Here is a 26,544-nt window from a genome sequence, read left to right as displayed (position 1 = left end):
CTAAATTCTAACCCCTACCCCTGAAAGTTTTTCCAGTCTAAACAATCAAATACAGATCTCAGGGCCGGATTCATGCAAAATTCTTTTTAACTTCTATTTTCTTCTCATTTTCTAATTTAATAATAAAGTTAAGAATATTTTGTATTCCCAAAAAAATTTCTTAAGAATATTATTTTATCTTTTTTCTTAAGATGTACTAAACACAAAAACTTAAGAACAAATTTAATTCCTGAAAAGTATGTTATTTTATTGTAAATAACTATTGTTAATAAAAACATAACAAATTTATTCATAACACTAGCTACATATAAAGCCCGTTCACACCAAGAACGATAACTGTAAAGATAACTATATTAGCGTCCACACCAGCAGATGATATCATCTGTTTATTCCAAGAGCACGCTCATCTGTCACTTTAAATTCTCAAGCTTGTTATAGCAGGATTGATTCTGATTGGCTGTCAATGTTTTGATCATTTATCAGCTGGAAAAAAAACTTTCTGAAAGTGATTCCAACGGTATTGTTTCTCTGTGCCGTTATCGTTATAGCTGTGGTATAGGTGTGGACTCTGCTATTCTTTAATATTTAAAATGATTTTTGGAACTATATTTTTATCGTTATCATTATAGTTATCGTCCTTGGTGTGAACAGGCATATAGGCTACATATTACTGTTTACTAGGGGATGTGCATGAGAACTCTGAAGTGACACCAGTGATCGATAATGTAAACAATGATTGGCTATGATTATGCTTGACGTGATTTTTGTACTGAATTCAAAATTCAGTAACAACTCGGAAACAAAAATCGGGTCAAATAGAGACCGCATTATTGATTTTCTAATTACGACATAATTTTCAGCAGCATCCAGCTCCACCTTGAGGCATGCTCTTTAAAATTAATTATTTAAAATATACAGCAATTTTAGTTCTTACCCTAAAATGTGATTGATTTAGTTCAATTCAATTCAAGTTTATTTGTATAGCGCTTTTGACAATACAAATCGTTGCAAAGCAACTTTACAGCAAATTAAGTTTCTACAATATTTAGTGGTAGCTTATCAGTGGTGACTGTCAGTTAATGTACATATGGCAGAAATGTACGGAAAAATCAATTAAAGACATAATCAAACAGATGATGAACACTATTAACAGCAATTATTATATGATGCAATCAAACTTATAGCAACATTTTGTAGTTCTGTATGTTGTTTCATGGTTGGCATCATCTGAGGTACTCTGAGGGGTTGGCATCATAGATTGATTGGTAGTAATGTAATCTCACTTGGCTAAATCACGCTAAGATGATAATGGGAATGCTAGCATACCAGCATCCCAAAACATATTCACTATTTTGGTGGCAAGTGTCTCTCACTCAAACTATGAGCTGATTAGTACAGATGTTATTTCCTGACAGCATCCTCTCTATCCTAGTACGGAGGCGCTCTTCCAGGCTCCAGCTGAATTCTGTTTCATTAGCCTGTCAAATTCAATAATAGTTAGAGCCCGTCCTCTCACTGAGCACTGCAAACTCAATCAGTGCTATGCTTTCATAACCCTTGCTTTGTGACAGGAATTATTTTATCGAGGCACCGATCCACTCTGATTAACGTTGTGCGTGCATGTGGGGTGAAATACAACACTGCCAGAGTGTCCAGGCTGGGAGAGAAAGAGAAGGCGGGAACAAGTGTGTTCATAAATCAGAATTGTGGGATAGAGGAAGGTGCTGATGAGCGAGCAGAAGGCGAGCGTCCACAGACGATGATGATCTGTGATGGCCCATGAGAAGCTGGAGAGGGTAGATGTATGAAGAGTCAGCCACCATAAATAAACTTGAATAGAAAAACAAACCTGACATTTCAGTCCCCAGTCTGCTGCCCTTGAGAAATAAGAGAGAGAAGTAAAATATAATGCTTGCTGCAATGATGTCTTTTCATTGTTTTTAATAATAGAAAAAAGATATGCACACTGTTATTCACCCTTTATTCAAAAAAGTTAAAAATAACAACGTTTCGTTCGAAGACCTTCGTCAGGCAAACACACATACATGCAAAGGCAACAGCTCAGTAAGTACTCAGATTCAAACAGAGTTCCAATTGATTACACCTGTTACCAATCAAAGTTAATCATGTGAACAGCTATAGTATATCACAATTAAAACAAGACAACCACAATGAGCCAAAATTTTAAATACAACCGCAGTATCAAAAAATCCCTAAGACTGTATTAACAACATTCACTTTCAATACAAAAAAATATCAATTAGAAACATGAGTTAAAATCAAGTTCTAAATTCAAACCCTTAGGGGAAAGAGTATTTAGTGTATAAGTCAAGTCACCTTTATTTATAGCGCTTTTAACAATACAGATTGTGCCAAAGCAACTGTACAGTATTAAATAGGAAAATAGAGTGTCAATAATGCAAAATGACAATAGTAAACATTCAATTTTCAGTTAAAGGCAGTTCATCATTGTGATGAACAGTGATGTCATCATCCAGCTCAGACACCGTGAACACACACCTGGCAGAGGGCAGCCATTTTATGCTGCGGCGCCCGGGGAGCAGTTGGGGGTTCGGTGCCTTGCTCAAGGGCACCTCAGTCGTGGTATTAAAGGTGGGAGAGAGCGCTGTACATTCACTCCCCCCTACCTACAATTCCTGCCGGTACGAGACTCGAACCCGCAACCTTTGGGTTACGAGTCCGACTCTCTAACCTCTAACCACGACTTCCCCCAAAATTTGGGGGAATCCCAGTATCTGTGCAAGTCGACGATATCGCTGGAAATTAAGTGTCCACAACTAAGCAAGCCAGAGGCAACAGCGGCAAGGAACCAAAACTCCATCGGTGACAGAATGGATAAAAAAAAACTTGGGAGAAACCAGGCTCAGTCGGGGGGCAAGTTGTCCTCTGGCCAGACGAAACCAGCAGTTCAATTCCAGGCTGCAGCAAAGTCACATTGTGCAGAGGACTCATCTGGATCCTGTGGTCTTGTCCCGGTGGCCGTCTAGGAGACAACGTCTTCACTGGGGATTTGTCTCTGGGGCTCATCTAGTTGTCCGGGTCTCTGCTGACATTCAGGGCTGTATAGGTCATCTCTAGGTGCTGATCCACCATCTGGGCTGGATACGGACTGGATCCGGGTGACTGCAGTGACCATCTGGTCTGGATACACTCTGGATCTGGTGGCCTCGGAATAAGAAAGAAACAGACTAATATCAGCGTAGATGCCATTCTTATTTTATAAATATAATAAGCTTCTCTTTTTAATAAGATATTGTTGACATCACCACCTCTCCTAGGTACTTTAACATGTTCAATTCCAACATACCGAAGTGTGGAAAGGTTATGCCTTTTTGAATTAAAATGTACTGCTACCAGGTTTTTGTGTGTATACTGCTTCGATGTTCTGCAATCCTAGTTTTTAAAGCACGTTGTGTCTTTCCTATATACGCTAACCCGCATGGACATTTTATCATATAAATAAAATTTTTAATAGTACAAGTGATGACACTCTTAATTTTAAACTCCCTTCCTGAATGAGGATGAGAGAAGACATTCGTTTTTGTAGTGAAATCACACTGGGCACAACGACCACAACTATAGTTACCCGAGGTGATAGATAAAAAGTGAGTGGGTCATTCTACAGATAAACTAATGTCAGCAATTACTTACAAGGAGATCATGTATATTAGGAGATCGTTTATACACAAACCTTGGTGTTTTCTCAAAGATATCACTGAGGAGAGGATCAGATTTGAAGATATACAATAACATTTTTTGTAGTAAGTGATGACACTCTTAATTTTAAACTCCCTTCCTGAATGAGGATGAGAGAAGACATTCGTTTTTGTAGTGAAATCACACTGGGCACAACGACCACAACTATAGTTACCCGAGGTGATAGATAAAAAGTGAGTGGGTCATTCTACAGATAAACTAATGTCAGCAATTACTTACAAGGAGATCATGTATATTAGGAGAGCGTTTATACACAAACCTTGGTGTTTTCTCAAAGATATCACTGAGGAGAGGATCAGATTTGAAGATATACCAGTGTTTATCTATGATCTTTTTTTATATCTGAAAAAATAGGAGAATATTAAATGTGCTGTGGTTTTATTTTCTGATTTTAACCGTTTTTTTATTTAGAGATGTCTCTTGTTAGTATCAAACTCCATGTAGTTCACTCTGATGCTTCAAAATGTATCAATCCTGTACACAATGGATTTCTTGCAGTGCATATGTGTGTGCGTCTTTGACAGATGATACATTTTGAGTTGTTTACAAATCAAATGAGAATAATGCTTCGAGCATAGAGATTTATGATGTGTAGCAGACTAACAGCAACAGAAACAACTCCTTCCTGTTTGTTCCTTTGTTTCCTCACATTGAAGGCTTGCCTTGAGTTAAAACATCTAATAGAGAACAGATATCTTCGAATTTCTGTGCTCACCTTTCTCCACACATAGCCTTTGTTTCCTCAAGGTTAAACAAACTTTTTTTTTTTGTGCTGTATGACTAATTGGTATGGTTAAGATAAAACATAATTTTCAGAGAACTTGGGATTCGCTGTAATTGTCAGACTCATGCTGTCAGCCATCGCAGTATATGAAACCCTGCTGTTGATTTTAGTGCTTACAAGGCCATTATGGATGCAAGGCTTGTTTGGTTTATGAAAGTTCGATGGTCTGCCTGCTGCCCTGTACTGGTACCTCTCAACCAAAGGGCATTTAATTGCTTCTAAATGTCATTAGAACACTAATTTACCTCAAACCACACCCTGCATTATACAAAACATACGTCTTGAATTGACCAGTTTTTTTAACCTTCCACTCCTAAATACACCAATTAAAACCATGTTTGCTGGCATCACGCTTTGATTGTTTATATTTTCAGTTGTAAAAATGACTTCCAGCAAAAACAATGATTTGTTTTTATCGTCTTTAAAGCGTGTCATACCCGTTTACCTGGCAAGCTAGTATCCATATGGTCCGTCATTACCTTTGACTTTACAGATTGTTTGTTAATTTTACTGCATATTTTTCTCAAACTTACAAGGTCACTCTGCTCATTATACAAAGATTTATTCTGTACTAGTTTTGAAACCTGATGGCAGACAGTTGTGCTTTGGATAAATTATCCCTAACTGTGGTAAATCTAATACCATCCCCAAGTCCTCTCAAATTCAATGGTAACAGGAAGTATTCTAAGGGACAGTTCCAGTGTTACCTTTCATTTCTTCTCATCTGACATTTGATACGAGTACACTTAGCTGCAAACCACCACACTCATACGATTTCATGTTGACACAGAAATTCACATCATCAGTCTGACCTTCGCTTCAGATTCTTGGACAGTTTGCATGATACTATCTGTTCTGTTTTGGTTGAACCTTTTCATGTGGAAAAAAACATCTTCCTACTGTATCCACTCTGACATTCCATTCATGTGATTTGGGTTTATTTGCTGTATTTCCAAGAATTTTCTTTTTTTTTTACCCTCTTTTACTTTGATGTCCTCATCCTTCCATTTTCCAGGATTAAAGTTGATCCTCTTGTTTCGCCTCATCTTGTGCCGCATGGAATTTTGGTGGTTGGAAAAAAATAAAACGAAATAATTATCTTCCTCATTTTTGTTATATTTTGTGCCATTAGGCTAAAATGAAACATCCCCATATTCTATACAACAGGAAATAAAAGGCAACACAATCTTTTCTTGCCATCATATGTTTTATTTATTATTTTTGCCTTGTGCAGGCAACCCCATTCTGTCTCAAGAAAGTTGTGTGAAAGAATGACCACCCCCCCACCCGTCCATTCCTGATCTCATCTTTATTTCTGTGCCTTTCTGCATAGACATGTCTGTTTGAATGCAGATGGCATAAAAAAAGACTTTTATTGCCCCAAAGTATATCTGTTTTTCTATTTGTTGCTACTGATCAGTCGCATTTGACGCATGCGTTGATTGCAAACTAACTGATCCCCAGTGGGAGATCTCATCATGACTCTTGCATGGATGTTATTGGCTCCATCCTGTGTGCTTCTCCATCCATGAGTTCGCTAACAGGCCGACCATGTGTGCTGTTGTGCATATCACCTGTCTATGTGCTGATGTCTTTGTCTTTAAACATTGATTGCTCTATCTCTCCGATGTCTTGGCCTGTTGTTGTTTCTTGTATTTTTGCTCTGTGTGCTGTGAAACACATTTGAAATCATGGGAATTCCACAAAAAGGCTAATAAACATTTATACCAAGAACAGGGATTACATTGGAATTTTGAAGATGGGAAACCCTAAAATCTTGCAGTGATTCTAGTGTGGAGATACAGGCCAGGTTTGACAAGACATGAAATAAACAAATAAATTATCGGTTTGACAAATCAAACAGCTCGTCAGGAAGTTTAAATAAATACAGCGTATAGAAACTAACCCAGGGTTATTGGAAAAACAGACCTGTGGCGACATTTCTGCAAAACAATATTTGGTTGCTTTTTGCAAGTGCAGTGCTGTACCAGGATAGCTACCGAACAAGTGTACTACAACAGAAAAGCCATACGTATAAAGTTGGTTATGTGATGCAAATATTAAAATGTATTATTTAAAAAATCATGCAGTATGGAAAAAGTGTTTTTTGAGGTCATAACTTTATTAGTCAATAATCTGTCCCTGTAATCATAATAAAAGTGGTGTTTTTTTACTGCAGGTAGTGTTCATTTCAACTGGAAACTGCAGTGAATTGTTTATAGGAGTTAGAGGTGCATTTTTTCCAATGAGCCTACATGTATGTTGATAGAAACACAGCCACAGTGTATAGAAAGAAATCACCTATAGATGGTTTAACATGGTTCGTATAATATATATTTTTTTTTTCTTCTATTTTTGACATCCATATTTCAGCTTTAGGATAACCAATAAATAAATGAAGTTTATGTACTGAATAGATCATAGGAGTGAACTTTCCCGACAACTGACACAATTCCAAGTATTTGATGTTTGAATCAAACAGGGGAAAAGCTGGCACCAGTGTAGTTCAAGAAGGAAGTCTTTTAAAGTAAAACTGATGTTGTGTCTGTAAGATCCCTGTGGTTTGATCGTGCTGTCATCGGCTCGGTTGATTAAGATGAAAAAACAGTCTTCAATGCAAGACATCAATCAGGAGAGCATGAAAAGGTGCACAGAGAACATGAGACCCTGAGGAAATGGGTCACTGATCCACTGACACGGGCTGAATTTTGGTGTAGTCAGGCCATATTCGGCCGGCTGTCACTTCAAAGCAGCTCTCAGATCAGTTTAAGGTTGTTTACTTGACACATTTAGCTTAATGGCCATACAATAAATTGAACAGCATACAGTGGTCGCATGCCTCTGGCTGAGGATATTAATTTATCACCTTGGGTTACATCGAGATATGATATGATGAATTGCAGCAATCTGTGACACTTTAAGTCAAAAGATCTCTTAGAAAGACATTTAAAAAGACAAACTAGAGAAAACAAAACACAGCAATTAAACCACAACTGGGGAAGCTAAACTAATTGACCCTATGCTAAGCCCCACCATTAAAAAATTACTAAAGGTAATTACTTCAGGTACAATTAACCGTTATTGCTGGGGCACTTATATGTGACATAAAAAGAACACACATACACTTTCTTCATGTTTTTGCTCCAAATAGTTAAATGTTAATGTATGAATGATAAAGAGCTCATATTACAATACTGAGTTCAAAATACTGAGTTACAATAATGAACATAAAAATTACCAATGTTTAAAATAAAATGAATACATGATTAATTGTAACCAAGGATGTGTCCAGTCTGATGCTTTGAGGAAGTGTCATAAAAGCCCGTTTTTGTATCTCTGTGCAGAGATGCCCTGCTGCTATTTACCTCAGCACTTATGCGGACTTCTCATTTCCCACGTTTCAGTTCTTACAATGGTGATGAGTTAGCAGAGGCTGAGATGGAGAACCACAACAGTCGCAGGTTGAGCACAATGCACAGCTGACACAAAAGGATTTGACTGCGGCGAGCTTCCTGAACCACAGGGGCCAGCTCACACAGACTCTTCTTTTAGGGGATCAGGCAGGTTTAGCCCCACACACCTGCGGCATTCATCACTGTTTGGCAAGACTCAGCGAAAGCAAGATGGTCACGGAGTTTAGACACAGATATCTGTACCGAGGATGCTCGGATTTGGTTGGGGGCACAGGAGAGCGAGAGCACTACTGTGAATGTCAGCTGTGATGGTTAATTTATTTCGTTTCGCATTCTCTCCGCTCTGAAAGTTCTGTGCAGAAGACGTTTTTTTTTTTGAGAGAGAGTGAGTTTTTAGCAGCTGAGAAAGAGGGTGGCCCTTAAGATTTGTTTACAAGATTTAACTCCTGTAAGCAAATGCAGAGAATGCTGCATCTATCTGAGCTGGAGGCTTAATGCAGTGTAGAAGTGTTTGCTTTGTAATGGAGCTAAACCCAAAGAACATTTCCTCCTATCTCTGCTCTGCAAAACAAATATAGTCCCCTAAGACAAGCACACAATGTTTGTGTTGAATTAAAACACTGTGAAAATTATCATTGCTTGTTGAAGTGCTAATGTAAGATTAAAGTATTTACCGAGACATGTGGGGGTCCACTGTGGCACTGTCTTTGTGCCTGTGGTTTTAGTAGATGCTTTCATCTTGATGAAATCATCTGAAGCAGCCAATAATATAACTTAGTCAATAAATGAATTTAGCTCAGGATGGTCTAGGGAATCAGTAAACAAAGGTGTGATTAGGCAATCTTTTTGCCCAACCTGGTCTCATAAAAATACGTACCTCTGGGTACTCCTTGCACTTACGTACCTTACTGCACGTTTCACCGCAGTTTCAAAGAGAAATGTCCACTGAGTGGTGCTAAAACATGGGTTCAATACGTGAACCCTGGCACGTTTTTATTACGTTGATATAGGTACGTATTGCGGCGGTTCAGAATTCAAATATCCAGGGATTGTCGTTAAAAGTTCATTCTCTATCATGTTGGAAATATGTCCTACACCAAACCCAACCCTAAACCTACCCGATAGTGTTAACAAATGCAAAACTGATATAAAAACACATTTGTTGATGCAACCGTGCCATTTGAACTTCCTTATATGCAGATTGTCGAACCGTAGTTACACGGGATTCAAACCGGAGCTCCTCACCTCTCAAGTACATCGCCGTACTCCGTGAGCTACCGAACAAACCTACCGTCTGTGAAAACCCATAGATATGAAGCTGGATATGTGCGATGCTAACATTCAAAAGCATCAGTTTTCAAATCTCCCAGCATATTAAAATTGTTTTGAAGTCATAACATAATATTCTTCAAGTAATTGTGCGAAAATTACACTTTATTAATCGAAACTCTGTAAATTTGTGTGAAAAGGAATAAAAGGTGTCGGAGTTTTACTGCCTCTAGTGTTCATTTCTTTTGGAAACTGCAGTGATATGTACTTATTGGTACGTATTTCGCGTCTCACGAAAAAGTGCCCCCAGGTACGATTTTGCCATGAGACCAGGTTTTGCCAGTTGCGATACTAGTTTCAGTTGGTAAACTAATTTATGCTAGGGTTTCGTAGGTTTAGTAAATAGTCAATTTTTGCAGTCATTAAATTGCATGCCACCCAGCTCACCAGGTAATCAGTGGCAGAATCAACTATATATAAAACATTTTAAAAAACGACTGGTCAGCCACACGAGATATTAATCTCTCTCATGTCCTACATACAAACCGAAATATATTTATTTAAATGAATTATGGTTTTTCAATATATCTGTTAGAGACATTTTAGAAAAAAAATCTGTCTTATTAGGATGGCATTTTGTGGAATTCCCAGTCTTTATTGTCATTAATGTTGAGCGAACGGCTGTTGGTTATACAATGATTTCTGCCAAATATTTCTGCTCTAAATTGGCTTGATGCATTCAGGATTAACATTATGCTCAAACGGTCATAAGATCAGTAGGTCTTTATCTTTGTATTGAGATTGAGATTTTGTTGATTCACCTGTATGATTCAAGTAGGTACAGGTGTATACAGTATACCACAGCCTTTTGCCCACAAGTTTCTCAATATCCTGTAACCCTGTTCTCAGCCTTTCTGATCCCAGCTTGCAGTGCTGTGATTCTACTTTCCCTAAATGCAACTTGTTAAAAAGCATGATTTCACCTTGCAGTGAAAATCTAAAAAAAAGTGATTTTCCCTCTTTTCCTGAAATATACCCCTGCTTTGTGCTGTCAAGCTACTAACAAGAGATTTACAAAAGAAAACTAATAATGGTATTATTAGTTGCGAAGGTGGTGACGGTACAGTGTCCCTCCTTTGTTTCATTATGTGCTTTCTGATTATTTTAATCTTGATAGTGTGAGAATTTTCTGGTATTTCTATGTGTTTTTATTGCACATGTATACATATATACCCTCTGGTTTGTGTATATTTATATATGTATATAGCTATCTACTGTATATATATATATATATACACAGTATATATATATATATATATATATATATATATATATATATATAGTTGTTTTATATAAAATTATTCAAAAGAGAATTCAATCCAAAATGCTGTATTTCCATATAGTTTTTACAGTATGCTGACTAGAGGCATTTGGAACATTTTGTGCTTGATTAGATAATCAATAATAATAATAATAATAATAATTAATAAAACACTTGGATTTTAAAGTCAGTCACTAAAATTAGGTAGTAATAAAATATGACCATGAGCTGTCTGATTATGAAGTGATCCAGATGTTTTGCTCTCAGCATATCTTTGGCAATGGTTTTTGGATGGAATTCTCCTTCAAAGTTCAAATAACAGTACATTGTTATATATTCTTTTATGATTTCTATACTGATTCTTGTTTAGTTTCTCTTTTTTTCTTGTTTAGCTTGGTCAATATTAAGTCTATATTCAAAAGCATTTGAGAACTATGTAACTGTATATACAGCCATACATATATTTATACATATACATAATTTATCAAGAGAAAAAAATTATAAGATGCTAATTCCTCACCACTATCTACTCCAAATGTTCAAAGTCATTTAAATATTGGTCAACATTTTTCCAGTTGAAATCTGACTTCTAAATTCCAAAATGGAAACTGCATGGGACAGAAGTTGCAGCTTAGGGTCTGTAAGAGTGTCAGTCTTGAGAGTGCTATATGATCTGGTAGATGGGCATGTATATGCTCATTGTTTGTATATATTCCCATCCCTTCCTTACAGCCCAAAGCTCTATTGCCACCCGACCGCTTCGTACCGCCCTTACATGGACATGGCAACTGATGTACACGTTCACTTCCATCTATGTCATTTCCTACCTAGTCTGTTCATAGGCCTCCCTCTCTCCCTCATCTCTCTCTCTCTCTCTCTCGCTCTCTTTCTCCCTTCTCTCTCTGTCTTTTGTCCCCCCCCCTTCTCCTCTTAGCAACGGTACAGTATGTACAGTCATTCAGTTGTTTAAGAATTCATTTTAAAAAAGAACAAAGAAAATATGTATCTGTAGATACTTCAAAGCAAAATTATCTTAAAAAGAAAATGTACAGTTTTCTTTTGTAGAGAAAAGGATTTATTTATCAAAAGAAAGAACAAATGAGCAGAATGGTGAAGTTATTTTTCATGTCATGGTGTGAATGTGCTGTTGCCTCCCTGTATCATCTTGTCTAAGAAAAAAAATATATGATGTATATAATCAGAGGATAAATTGATTGCCTAATTAAATCCTTACAGATTTACCATACTTATCCCCAAGCATTCTTACACAACTTTCTTAATTTTTTGTAAATTTTTTCTTCCTGCCAAAATCATGCGGGCAATTTGTTGATGTAAGTCACAGAACTGATGGTATGCTTCCACCTTTTGATGAATTGTTTTATGGGCTTATTATTTTTTAGACTCATTTTCTTTGTATGTACTTTACTACTCTCTTTTTGACTCTCCGTGCATTTGGTTTGCGAATGTTTCTAGTGCTTTGCTATAACCATTAACCATTTTTTGCATTGCTTTTATTTTTCTTTCCTCTCCTTTTATTTCTTTTGGTCCATTGTTTAAGACCTGTGTTGCCTTATAGTGCCCTCTGTTTGTAAACAGCAAAGCCACCTTGGCGAAAGTTTTAGCAGATTTTAGCAGAATAATTGACTTGTAAAAAAAAATTATAATAACTTCAAGAACAATTCCAATTTATAATAGATCTCCTTCATGAAAAACAACCAGAACATGTTCCTGTGTAATCGATCATAAGAACATTGGGCCTTATTCAGTAAATCAAGCTAAATGCAATAGTTTGCCAAAAATGAATGTCAATGTGAATCCCAATGTGTTTATGTTCTCAAAAATTAAATTGTCTCTGTCAAACTGAGTGATGTGAATCATATAACATATGGTATGACATAAGGTGCGTTCGACTTGAAGCACGGCTACAGACGGCGATCAACGAGAGTAGCTGCTTACAGTCGGGGCGGAGTTGAAAACGGAGCCATCAAGCCGAACATTTCTGCTCCCGTTAGTGACGCTCACGCGGTGTTTGCATACTCTATCACAGATGAAGTGAATTAAATGCAATATTTGTCAAATACACAGACGTTTCAGAAACGTTTTCATGAGCAACAGAAACACTTTTTATATACTACTTAATACAGCGCCATCTGTTCAAGAATAAAGTTCAACATGAATATATACTATTTAAATACTAATAAAGTGGGGGTATATGCTTTCATGATAAACGTGACTCAATATAACATTGCAACTACAGTAAAATAGTTTTTTCTGTTCTAAAAACACAGATTTATGAGCAGTATTGGATTTGAAGATGTTAGAAACACATGTCATTGTTGTCATGTGGTGAATTTGGCCAATCTGAAACAGCTGTGTCGTCATCAGCACTCCTGCAGTCACTCTGAAAAAGCTGCGCCAGCTGAGTCAGCCGACTGCTCTCGAAACGCTATTGTACTTTGTATGCCACATGTGACAGAGACATGGCGTCGGCGCCGGTTCAAGTCGGACTAAATTTCTAAACGGCATGCACTGTTTCAAGTCAGCCGCCGATCGGTCTGCGCAGTGCTGCATGAAGTCGAACGCACCTATAGTGTTCACATAAGAGACTAAACATTCAGGTGTTGTTGAACTGTCATGTGACTTGTGCCATTGTGGCAATTTCATAAGAACTGTCAAAAGGCAATTGGCTTTCATCTCAAGTGTGACAGACTTGAAAGAGAAAAGAAATAAAGTAATTTTCTCTACAGTCTTGATAAGCCGCTCAGAAAATTAGAAATCTCAATACAATCATTTTTTGGGAGTGTTCCATATATTACGCTCTTCATTGGTCTTATGTTCGTTGATCCAACAGGATGCTTAGGCATACATTTCCTAAATGAATTCACAATGTGAGCAGTTGCTCAAAACGGATCAGCTCAGCTTTGTACTTTCACCTGTACACATAGCAAAACAAAGATGTTCAAGGTTCGCTTTTGTTTCAGTCACTCTAAGTTGCAGGGGTGCAATAATTGTGAGTAATAGGTGTTCTGTGTAGAGGTCAATTAAACAGAGTATGCCAAAAAGAAAGCTCAAGACCCTGCATGTCCCTTCAAGCCTTTTGATAAATTTATCTCGCATTTTTATATTTCTCTTCTCTCTTTCAGTTCTTTCTTGGTTTGTTTTGGCCATTGTTTTTTTTGTCATATTTCTTTCCAAATGTTCTTGCTTTGCTTTATTTTGGTCATGTACAGTTGCTTGTTTGGAAGCAGCCAGACTTGAATGGACACTAATTTCCTTTCTTTTTCTTCTGCTTGCCAGGAGGGGAGTTAGTTATCCCTGTTCTAGTTGAGGATCCCATAGACATCCCCCCTGTTTCCACTCGAGCCCCTTTCATCCCCCTTCCCCTGACCCTTCACCCCGTCCTCACCATTATTGAGACCACCAAAGAGTCCCTGTCAATTGTCACCGAGGCGGGGGTACCTTGCTTGTCGGACCAAGGCAGCGATGATTGTGATGATGATGATGGTGACGATGATGGTGATGGCTTGGTGATATCGGGGTTTGGCTCTGGGGAGACCTTCGACTCTAGCCTCCCCCCTACTGATGATGAAGATTTTTACACCACCTTCTCCCTGGTAACAGATAAGATCTTGACAACGTCGACCTACGAAGGTGGCTACAAAGCTCTCGCGCCAAAGTGGGAAGTAAAGGACTTTAAACCTAGCAAGGCCTCTGAGCCAGGCAGGACTACGGCCATCCCGCCTCTGCCTGACTTCAGGAGCTCAGCTGCATCACCCGTCACGCTCGAGACAGCTCCTAAAATCCCAGCTGGGAAAATGAACAACCGTGAAATCAAACCCCAACCGGACATAGTGCTACTACCACTCCCCACGTCTTTCGACATGGATGGCACCAAACCGAAGGGGCCGTACATCACCCAGCCCATGTTGCGCACCATCCCCAGTGCTCTGCCCACCGTGCCAGGTATCAGGAGAGTGCCTCCTGGTGCCTCAGAGGTAATACGTGAGTCCAGCAGCACTACGGGTATGGTGGTGGGTATCATCTCTGCTGCCGCCCTGTGCATCCTCATCCTCCTCTATGCCATGTACAAATACAGGAACAGGGACGAGGGCTCCTATCAGGTAGATGAAACACGGAACTACATTAGCAATTCTGCACAGAATAATGGCACAGTAGTCAAAGACAAACAGCCCAACACTAAGGGTGCCAGCATCAAGAGACCCAAAGACAAGGACAAGGAATACTATGTATAAAACAAAAATCAGAATGGCAAAACACAGAGACAGAACAACATCTGAGAAATCTTGAACAGAAAACAGTGATTTTACACAGAAAATCCTTTAAAAGCTCAAACACACTGAGTCAAAATGAACCCATTTCCGAGTTATGTGATTTGAAGCACACTTAAGCATACGGTAAGCATAGGGAGAAGGCAAATAGGACTCTGGGGACCTTGATACCTTACTTTCTGTCTGGTTGTGGGACAATGCCAGTGTAAAATATCTCATTGCAACATTGTTATCCCTCAAGTGACTTTCTGAGGTACAAAATCCTTGGTGTAAAAAAAAAAGACAAAGCAACCCTTGTCCATTGTAACCCTGTACAAATCAATGATGATCATGGGTAATGGTCATGATTTTGGACATGCATGTGATGTGTGTGATGTAGTACTGATATCTTTGCAAAGAGGAGAAATAGAAGATGTTGTTTTGGAGATGCAAAGTGGGAAAATTTGCCATAAAACAGTACCTTTCTAACCCATGCTGGAGAAGAAGTGTTCCATTAAACAAATGGTTTTATTGTCTTTTTTATTGTGTTTTTTTGGAATATGTGTTTCAGGGCTTTACTGTGGAAAAATGACTTCTTTTAATTGTATTAACATTTTACTGTAAAATTACATGAAATGTCTGGTTAGATATTTTACAGTTTTTCCCTGTATATAGTACGGGAACTTACTGTTAACCTATTAACAGATTTTTTCAGTAGCGTTTTTACAAAATTTTACAGTTAAAATGACACTTATTTTTTACAGTGTACGCCACTCTCTCGCGATTGAAAATAAAAATGTTCTTTTGTTAATTTTTTTGTTCTCTTACTGTAAACGGCCTTCGCCAGCAACACGGGACGTTTAAACTTTTAAATTAAACCGATTTTTTTTTATGTTGGTTTTCTGATCGTAGTTCTTACCACATTAAGATATGTTTTAGATTGTGATTTTAGATAATCCACAACCTATAGCGAAGCATGATAATAAAAAAAAATAAGGCTGTAGAGTAATACTTTTGAAATGATTTTTCAGTGATCAAACTGTCATGATAAACACGTGATAATACTATTGATAAAAGAATCATGAATATGTTATTGGCCTTCGCGTAGTAAACGCACTAAATTTCAATAGACTCGCCGTGATTAACGTTCTCTGCCGCTTCAGTACAGTAAGTTACATGACTGCCCCCTACTGATCATGTCTTTCCTGTGCTAGTATGGGATGTCAATCTTGCCATAATTAGAAATAAAGAAATGTACAAAGAAATGTAAAAAAGCAAAAATTAATAAATAAATATACAAAGAAAGTAAAAAAGCTCAAATAAATAATTATTTATCATTTTATTTCCTTATGTATTTTTTTTTTTCCACATTTATTTATTTATTTATTTTTAATTATACATTTATTTATTTCCACTTATTTCTTTTCACATTTATGTATTTATTTCCTTATTTCCACATTTATTTATTTTCACATTTATTTATTTCTACATTTCTTTGTCTGTAAGGTAATGAGGAGGGCGTGTTTTACCTCAGGAATAGCAATCGAGCCAGAGTAGGCGAGGGGTAAGCTTTGAGGCCACAGTGACACCTTGTGGTGCCCTAACGAAGTACAAGAAGTGTAGCCTACATGACGCACCTGTTGATAGTGTGGGATGAATGACTTGAGCAATATGGCCAAAATCTTATATCACGGGTTATTTATCGCCATGCACTGAACATACAACCATCATGCTCATCCAAACAGCGCCTGTCATGTGCCCTCAGCTTTTTGAACTGACTGCATTTTTTTTATGTAACTTCCAAAAACAACATTGACAGCATCAGAAACTATTTTCTTTGCTATAGTAACGAACACAACTTTAACACGCATCTGATCGATTGTGATGCTGTGCTCACGGACATGCTTGAGCACGAATCACGGTCACGCACACGCTCATAAGAATTGTAAGATCTACTTCATAATAATAATAATAATAATAATAATAAAGCAATTAAATAAGTAAATAAGAATGCTAAAATAAGTTCTAGGTTTGTAGTTATAGCCTATATGAATGGTTCAGATGCAAAAGCCTCTAAGTGCCATCTAAAATGTTCTTCTAAAATGGTTATTTTCTCAGGCTCCTATGTTTATGTTCAGTTTTACTTTAATGGGAAAGAAAATAAACTATTCATTGCCATTAAAGTGAAATTACTGAACCTATAGTAGCCTGATAAAAATGCCCATTTTAGAAGAAAATTTCAAACGGCACTTAGAGGCTTTTGCATCTGAACTCTTCATATGAAGTAGAGTGAAAAATTTAATTGAGTGAAAGTAATGAACGTCTATAAGCTTCAGCTATCTAAATAGCATGCAAATTCAGCCACCTTGTGTTTTTTATATACAGCAGCTTCGAAAAAGGCTATTTTTTTCTGTGGTATTAAACTTCTCATATGTTATTAGTAATATAACTTCTAATGCCAAATGCCAAATATGACATTTACAAATTAATATAATATGAACGCACATAGAAAAGAGAGAAAGTAGGGATTTCTTATTAAAAAAAATATATTTTAAATATCTAACGTTATAGGCTATTTTAGCCTAAATGTTAGATCTAAATGTGAGAACATCCAAATGTATAGGGTACTGCTTGGTATAACGTTGGCCTGCTGCATATCATGTTATTAGCCTTATCAGAGGCGTTGGCTGAAGTCAGTTGTAGTTCTTGTGTTTCTCTTTTCTTCAGTGAATCTGCTAGTTAACAGCAGCGGTTCATTACTAATGATCAATCAGCACTTAATTAATCACATAATTATCTCATTAACTTTAACACTGCTTCAGTGTTACTTTAACACTCTTTTAGAGTGGGACCATATATGCTCCGAGCAGTGTTAATTTAACACTCAGGATTTTACTGTGTAGCCTATAGGGATTTTCCCGAAGGAAATGAACAAATCCTGCAAATTTTTCAGACTTTGAAGCATAGGCTACTGGCACATAACACGTGCGATCGCCTAAATTTGAGCTAGCCTACTGATAATAAAAACTGCTCAAACACAGCTAGTTTTATCCAGGCTAAGGAGACTTCAGAAATCAGTGAGTGTACTCTATAGCCTCAATGCACATACATTTTAATGTTTATTTTTGTAACGGACCTAATTTAGTGATTTAGTTAACACGTGTGGGATTTTTTTCAAATAAAAATTTAAAAATAAAATAAAACATAAGTGCAATTGTGGCTGCTGTGTGTCAAATGACGTGCCCGACCCCAACCCCCCTCACTCGTGCCCCCTCAAAAATAATGAAAGCATGACGCCCCTGAACACTACTAATAATAATAATAAAGAAAGTAAGAATATTAGGCTACATATTGACCTGCATGGTATGTGCAGTATGGGTTAATATAATAATGATTAGTTCTGCACTTTCTTAAATTCAAGACAAAATAGGCCTATTAATGTATTCATAATATCCATTTCTGAATATCCAAGGTTGCTATGGTCACGCAGGTCAGAAAGAATAAAATGTAGCATCCCATTGGTTGGCAATCATATAATCATTCACCGCGCTATACATGTAATTTGCTGACAATTCTGGAATTTCGGTCAAATAAATGCTTATTTCACTGCTTATAAAACATACAATATGCTTCGAACGATCGTTCATATCTAGCCTATAAATACACTACTTTAGCGACAAGACAAAGGGATGTAGTTGTTGTGAGAACAGCATTGAGAGCAGCAATTGTTGTCCCCTCCACCATGTTTAAAGTTTATGACCCGCGCAACTCAGAAACTCTGGTATCAAAATTATTTCCAAATTTCCCAGTAGTAAATACGACTTGAGAGGCCGTTCACGTCCAATTTCCGATTAGGAAACTCATATTTATGATAATTCCGATAGCACGTGAAGGCAGCATAAACGCATGGCTATGAGAAATAAATGTCCTTCTCTCAACATAAGAAGTCGTGCTCCCCCGAACATGTCCCCTACCTGCCATCTTTTTGATCATTTTGTCATGAAAAGATTTTTTATTTTTTTAAATAACACATTAGGCCTACATATAATTATCACAGAAACAAATCCCCAGCTGAACCACGGCAACAAGTAGTGGTGTTTTCGGAATCAGCGTAACCTATTTGAAGGAATCAGTTGAATGGATTGAACTCACTCGTTAAGACAGTGGCTTGCCACCACCTAATGTCTGTTTTAGTTTCATATTAAATGTATCATTTAATTGATTGACATATTGACACATTTCTGCCTTCAAAATTTAAAACATTAATTTCATAACATTGTATGCATTTGTAGGCTAATTGCAGTGTAAATGCATTCAGTAATGATGGCTCTGATGGCTTTTGTTGATACTGATTGGATTTTTACTAGTAACAGCCCTTTTTTATTTTAACTGAATTTATCGATTGGAATTAAGACCGTGGCATTCCATATTCATGATGCATACATTTAATACAGTTTTAAAATAATGCCCCTGGACATCAGTTTACGGGTTTGTTTCTGATGCTGCCAATGTTGTTTTTGGAAGTTACATTTAAAAAAATGCAGTTAGCTCAAAAAGCTGAGGGCACAGGACAGGTGTTGTTTGGATGAGCATGATGCTTGTATGTTCAGTGCATGGCGTGCATACAGACAAAGAAATGTATAAATAAATAAATGTGAAAATAAATAAATGTATAAATAAATGTGTAAATAAAGAAATAAATACATATATGTGAAAATAAAGAAAAGTGGAAATAAATAAATGTATAAATAAATAAAAAATTAAATAAATGTGGAATTTTTTTTTTTTTTAAATAAGGAAATACAATAAGGAAATTTATTTTTGCTTTTTTACTTTTCTTTTTACGTTTCTTTATTTATTTTTATTTATGGCAGGATTGGCATTTCATAGGCTACACTTCTTGTACTTCGTTTGGGCACCAAAAGGTGTCACTGTGGCCTCAAAGCGTACCCTTCGCCTACTCTGGCTCGATTGCTATTCCTGAGGTAAAACACGCCCTCCTCATTACCCATCGGACAAAGAAATGTAAAAAGAAATAAATGTAGATATAAAGAAATGTGGAAATAAATATGTAAATAAATACATAAATGTGAAAATAAATTAAAGTGGAAATAAATAAATGTATAAAGAAAGAAAAAATAATAATAAAATAAATGTGGAAAAAAAAAATACATAAGGAAATAAAATTATAAATAATTATTTATTTTTGCTTTTTTTTACTTTTCTTTGTATATTTATTTATATATGTATTAATTTATTTTTGCTTTTTTACATTTCTTTGTACATTTCTTTATTTATTTCTAATTATGGCAGGATTGGAATTCGATATGTTAGAGCATTCCCTGTGACCCTGCATAATATGCCGTGGTCACGCGTGATCCGTTTACTCCACGTACGCAATCTCAGTGGCCAGATCTGTAACTTTGACCACGTTGTTAATGGCACACCGTAGGGTAGACCAATAATCAATAATACAATCAGTGTTTATATTAGAGATTCAAAGTCTATTCTAAGCATAACTGACTTTGAAAAACAGATTAATGATCATACACTATCATTTAGAAATCTAACACTTCCCAAGTGGAAACGTGGCATTGGGCAATTATATTCTTCCTCCTTTCATTATCTCCTAATTTATTTGACAGTCCCTCTGCATTATTAAATGATACATGGCCGGTGCATCAAGTGAACTCAGTTATATCTGATCAGTGTTGTGGCTAATGTTGATGAATGAAATGAGAGCATGCAATCATCTTTCCTCATCATACCGCAGCTGGAGCCCAAATGGCGCATTTGATGAGTTCTCATCAGCACTAATAAACGTCCGCTTCACAAGTGCTGGCCAAAATAGGGGAAAGCTGCAATTATGAGTGCTAAGCATGACATCTCAGACTGATGAGTTTAACTAGAAAAATAGTTCACCCCAGAATGAAAAATCTGTATTATTTAATTATTTAAAATGATTTAATCACCCCTTCCTGACATTTCAAACATGCAAAGTAAAAAACATTTATGGAACACAAAAATTGTAAGAATTTTCATATAGATATTTTCAAGGCTAGAGATCACTGTCATGCTGATTGAGTTAGAATAACAGACTGGAAGCTTTAAAGGGAGGGTGGTGCTTGAAATCATTGTTCTTTCTCTGTTAACTATGGTTACCTGCAAGGAAACATGTGCAGTTATCATTGCACAAAAAGGGATTCACAGGCAAGGAGAATGCTGCTAGTAAGATTGCACCTAAATCAATTATTTATCATTTAAGGGGAGAGGTTCAATTGCTGTGAAGAAGGCTTGAGGGCACCCAAGAAAGTCCAGCAAGTGTCAGGACTGTCTCCTAAAGTTGATTCAATTGCGGGATCTGGGCACCACCAGTGCAGAGCTTGCTCAGGAATGGCAGCAGGCAGGTGTGAATGCATCTGCACGCACAGTGAGGCCAAGACTTTTGGAGGATGGCCTGGTGGGCAGCAAGAAGGGCAGCAAAGAACCCACTTCTCTCCAGGAAAAACATCAGGGACAGATTGATATTCTCTAATAGGTACAGGGATTGGATTGCTAAAGACTGGGGTAAAGTCATTTTCTCTGATTAATCCCCTTTCTGATTGTTTGGGGCATCTGGAATAAAGCTTGTCCGGAGAAGAAAAGGTGAGCGCTTCCATCAGTCCTGTGTCATGCCAACAGTAAAGCATCCTGAGACCATTCATGTGTGGGGTTGCTTCTCAGCCAAGGGAGTGGGCTCACTCACAATATTGCCTAAGAACATAGCCATGAATAAAGAATGGTACAAAAACATCCTCCGAGAGCAACTTCTCCCAACCATCCAAGAACAGTTTGGTGATTAAACAATGCCTGTTCCAGCATGCTGGAGCACCTTGCCATAAGGCAAAAGTGATAACTAAGTGGCTCGGGGAACAAAACATCGACATTTTGGGTCCATGGCCAGGAAACTCCCCAGACCTTAATCCCATTGAGAACTTGTGGTCAATCCTCAAGAGGCTGGTGGACAAACAAAAACCCACAAATTCTGACAACATCCAAGCATTGATTTTGCAAGAATGGGCTGCCATCAGTCAGGATGTGGCCCAGAAGTTGACTGACAGCATGCCAGGGTGAATTGCAGAGGTCTTGAAAAAGAAGGGAGTCTTTGCATAAACTTATTGTAATTGTCAATAAAAGCCTTTGATACTTATGACATTCTTGTAATTATACTTCAGTATACCATAGTAACATCTGACAAAAAGATCTAAAAACACTGTAGCAGCAGACTTTTTGAAAATTAATATTTGTGTCATTCTCAAAACATTTGGCCATGTCTGTATGCTGAATATTTCAAGTGCCATGAAGGCATACATGAAAGGCATTTTTGTCTTTTTTTTTCCCATTTCCTTTTTTCTTTCTTTGTGTAACTGAACAGTTGTTATTGTGTGTTGTCAAAAGACCCACGCTATGAGTCCTATAGACCAGGAATTTCAAACTTTTTAATAGCAAGGAATATTAAATTAATTAATAAAGCAAGTATTAATTGTAAGTTTGGGTTGGGGAAAAAAAGAAAAATTACAGAACAAAGATTATCTACCAATGAAGTAATTGTTCAAGGTTTTTGTCTCGAAATTTTACTCTTTCTCTTTTTTGCTCACTTTAAAACTGGCAGTTGTTAAACTCCAAAAGGCCCACTGTCGCCTCTAAGAACAATTTTGTCTTGTCTAGACCAAAAGCTTGTAATTCCAATTCCTTTTCCAGCGTGTTCAAACAAGCTTTTTGTTTTTGGAACGAGCTAATCAAAGATGACAGCTGAAATATGGAGCTAGAAGACCTAGTGACTTTGAAAAGTCTGACACCCCCTATGAACAGAGATAGAAAGACAGAAAGACTGCCACCCCTTCTCAAGACAACAACTGTATGTTTATTATTATTATTACTACTATTGTATACAGATTAAAGGAATGAATGAATGATGCATTTATATAGCGCTTTCTTGTGTATTGCTATACACCCAAAGCGCTTTACAATCATGTGGGGGGGGTCTCTCCTCAACCACCACCAGTCTGCAGCATCCACTTGGATGATGCGACGGCAGCCACAGGACAGCGGCGCCAGTGCGCTCACCACACACCAGCTACAGGTGGAGAGGAGAGAGAATCATTGAGTCTGGTAGACAAGGGCCAGTGGAGGGAATTTGGCCAGGACACTGGGGTTTCAGCCCTACTCTTTACGATGAGTGCCATGGGATTTTTAATGACCACAGAGCGTCAGGACCTCGGTTTAACGTCTCATCCGAAAGACGGGATATTTCACTCAACAATTAAAAATTTTAATTATATAATCATTTGCTCCAAACTTGTATGGCTTTCTTCCTTGAGTAGAACACAAAATGAGATATTTAGTAGAGCATCCTATTTTTTCCCCCTTACAATAAAAGTGGAAAAAAGCAGAAATAGCCGTGGTAACTATTCACTTCATTGTACATTATAAGGAAAAGAGCAGCTTGACATTCTGCTAGATTGCATTTTCCCACACAAAGCAAAAAAGTCAGGTTTAGAACAATATGAAGGTGAGTAAATGCATTTTTGTAATTTACAACAAAACAAAATCAGTTTCAATATAATCCATATCAACAAATCAAAATTTGCACAACTCTCCGTAGTTTGTATGCTTCTTTTGCTTTAATTGTTTGATAATTTTCCCAAGAGCATCTTGACCTTTTGTTCAAAGGATTTCACATTCAGTGTCACAAATTTGCTCAATTTATTGAGTTAGTAGTGCAGAATCCTACATTATTCCTCTTCATTTTACACCAAAACCTTTATTTTTCCCTAATATTTTAAATTCCAGATTTTCAATGTAATCACAGATTCTGCTGTAGTGTTAATGCAGACAGTATACTGTCTTAAATATATAGACTAAATGTGCATTTGGGCATAATCCCTTTTGTTCTCATGAAACATGAAAGAGTGAAAAGGATGTGGAGAAGATGGAGAAAAATCTAGCAATTCAAGGACTTGTCGTGGCACAGCTAGGACTGACAGTGATATATTTTGTCCGGGAGGCTGCGGTTTTGCATTCTGTAGTGTGATTGGATCCCATGAGAATCCCAATGAAGCTGCAAGCATTGCAGCCGAATGCTGTCACTGAAATCAGTCCCTTTTGATTTCGGCTTGGGTGACGGAAATGCGTTATCACAGCAGGAGCCCACTGTAATCCACCCACCAGCATCAGCTTCTATACAGCTGCTTCTAGAGCAGGCTAAAGAACTCACAACACAGTACTGTGTCAATCCAACTACTTTATATGAACAATAGTGGACATTTTTTCAAAATAAATAAGTTTTGAGCACAGCTGTTACAGCAGAATATGAACAGTTATTTGCCTGAGTCTTTGACTTTGCGTGTTTGTGTATGAAAGAAAATTAGACTGATGTCTCCAGGATAGTCCCAGCTGAGTGGGCCAAAACTGACAACTGGAATGACCTACATACAGCGAGAAAATGTGAAGACAGTGAGAGACTGTTTTATCAAGCATGCTTTAGTGTTTTGAATATGACTCCACTGTATGTCACTGAATCATATTTGAATGTAATTGACTAAACCTTGTTTTCAACCAGAATCCAATGTTATCCATTCCAAAGCATGAGGGATGTGGACAATAAGTGCATGGCTGACATTAACTATGTTTACATGTAGCCTAATAATCCTTTAATAATCCAAATGACAGCAAAATGCACCAGTAGAAAAAATTAATTTAATTTAATATCAATTAAATTTGTGATTGAAAAGGCAGTGCAGATTTTAAATGATCTGAGTCATTTGAATCCATGATTTGCACAATAATGTGAACAAAAATATGTGGACAACCTCTTATTAACAGTTCATTAGGTTTTCATTTAGTTTTGTTTTAAACTTGCTTTGTTGCCTTTTTTTAATCTAGGTTGTCAATACATTCTACTTATTTTACCAGCAAAGTTCCTCACTCATAACTTGCCAACAAAGTTGTCAACTACTAGCATAACAATGTCAATAAAAGTTAAGTGAAAAATGCACAGATTGAATCTTGTCTAATATGAAAAGTGATGAAAGCAGTGAAAATTCCTAGTACACACTTGGGAAACTGCTTGACCAGTCAAATTCAAGGATGAAGACCATGTTAAACCACTTGCAATGGAAAAGTCTCTACTGCACCTTTCAGGAGAAAATGGTTGTACAGTCCTGCTCTATGGAATGCCAACTCTGCCATAATTCGAAATAAAGAAATGTACAAAGAAATGTAAAAAAGCAAATATAAAATAAATAAATATGCAAAGAAACGTAAAAACGCGAAAATAAATTATTTCCTTATTAAATATAAAAATATAAATATAAAACATGTTTAATATTTCCGACTGACACCAACGATTGTATGCAGTGGAGATGTGTTTACTGTCAAATATCATTCAGCATTCATTTAGAAATTTTGTCAAAGAAAAAAAACTTGTTCTTGTTGTGATTTATTTAGTTTTTCATTTAATTCATAAGTTAACACTGCAAATTAAATGATTTCATTTTTTTCTGCATTTGAAGAAAATATAGCCTAAATTATGTCAGTGATTTCTCTCATTTTAAAGATTATCAAGAATTTTTTTTCCCCCGATGTGCAGTCAAATAAAAAACATTAAAGCATGTCAACATATTCTGTTACACCAAATACACAAAATAATGATTTTTAAAAAAGCATCATATGACCCCTTTAAGAAAATTAGCCTATACATCTATAGCCTACACAGGCTAATTGAATTCTTTCTTAACTTTTAACTTCTTAAAATGTATTATGAAGAATTTTAAATCAACTTCATAACAAACAGGCTAATGAATTTTTGTCATAAACAATATACGAACATAATGAATATGAAAAATTCATAAATCACGAATATGACGAAATAAAATTATTCTGTAGCCTATATATATATATATATAAGTCAGTGAAAGTGATTTTGTGCTTCTTTGAGATGGCACAATAATACGCCGTTCACTTGCAGAACGCAAGCTTCTAGAGGGCACATAACTCTGAAGTAATGAATTTAGGTAAATGGGTGCAGAGCCAGTCCAAGTAATGAGCCCTGAGGCACCCCATATATAATAATATATATATTTAAATATGCCTATATAAATTAATTATATATAATAGTTTTACGTCAAATGGATATGGAAATTAAAGTGCCTTGAATTCATTAAGTAATGTTTTATTTCGTTCTAACTTATAACTCGGGAAATGTAACGGGAAAAAAGGTTTATCGTTTTTACTTAAAACCAATTCATTTTTAAGTCCTGATTTTAGACATACATGAGATAATATATTATTGTTTGACTAAACGTTTAAAAAGAATGCTAGAAATTTTATAATTAAGGGAATTAAACATAGGCCTAGGCATTTGAAAATACATAATGAAATGTGTTTTCTCAAGCAATAATTCCAAAAAGAAAGAAAAGCATCGGACTTAATGCAAAACATAGTCAAGACACATTGCTGTGACATTTATTAGGAACACCAACATAGCAGGAAAGCTCATGTTTTCTGTTATATTAAGCACAAACTAAAAAAAGTAAAATAAACCTTTACGTTTCAATAGCTAAAGGCACTGTGTTCTCCGCATTGTGGTCTTTGATGGGGCGGGAGCAGCTGTGGGAGCACGCCTGGGTCCGACAGCTTATCAGAATTCTTGGCCCGAGTCTGACCCGAGCCCGTCTTGTTCCCCCCCCCCCCCCCCCCTCTCCCCGGGGC

The 26,544-nt window shown here is 36.8% G+C and overlaps 1 protein-coding gene across 1 annotated transcript in view; it reads left to right on the top strand.

Annotated features, from left to right (window-relative positions):
* Positions 1-26,544, top strand: part of LOC107555281 (neurexin-3b-beta-like) — a 49,718-nt gene that overhangs the window by 7,957 nt on the left and 15,217 nt on the right. Inside the window, exons 2-3 of the mRNA XM_016238036.1 lie at positions 13,823-15,413; positions 22,548-22,553. Of these exons, the coding sequence (XP_016093522.1) occupies positions 13,823-14,778 (956 nt within the window). The 3' untranslated portion in view covers positions 14,779-15,413; positions 22,548-22,553. The remainder of the gene's footprint in view (positions 1-13,822; positions 15,414-22,547; positions 22,554-26,544) is intronic.

The sequence above is a fragment of the Sinocyclocheilus grahami genome, unplaced genomic scaffold, assembly GCF_001515645.1.
Source record: "Sinocyclocheilus grahami isolate Dianchi unplaced genomic scaffold, SAMN03320097.WGS_v1.1 scaffold530.1, whole genome shotgun sequence".
Taxonomy (NCBI): domain Eukaryota; kingdom Metazoa; phylum Chordata; class Actinopteri; order Cypriniformes; family Cyprinidae; genus Sinocyclocheilus; species Sinocyclocheilus grahami.
This window is presented reverse-complemented; position numbering and strand designations above follow the sequence as displayed.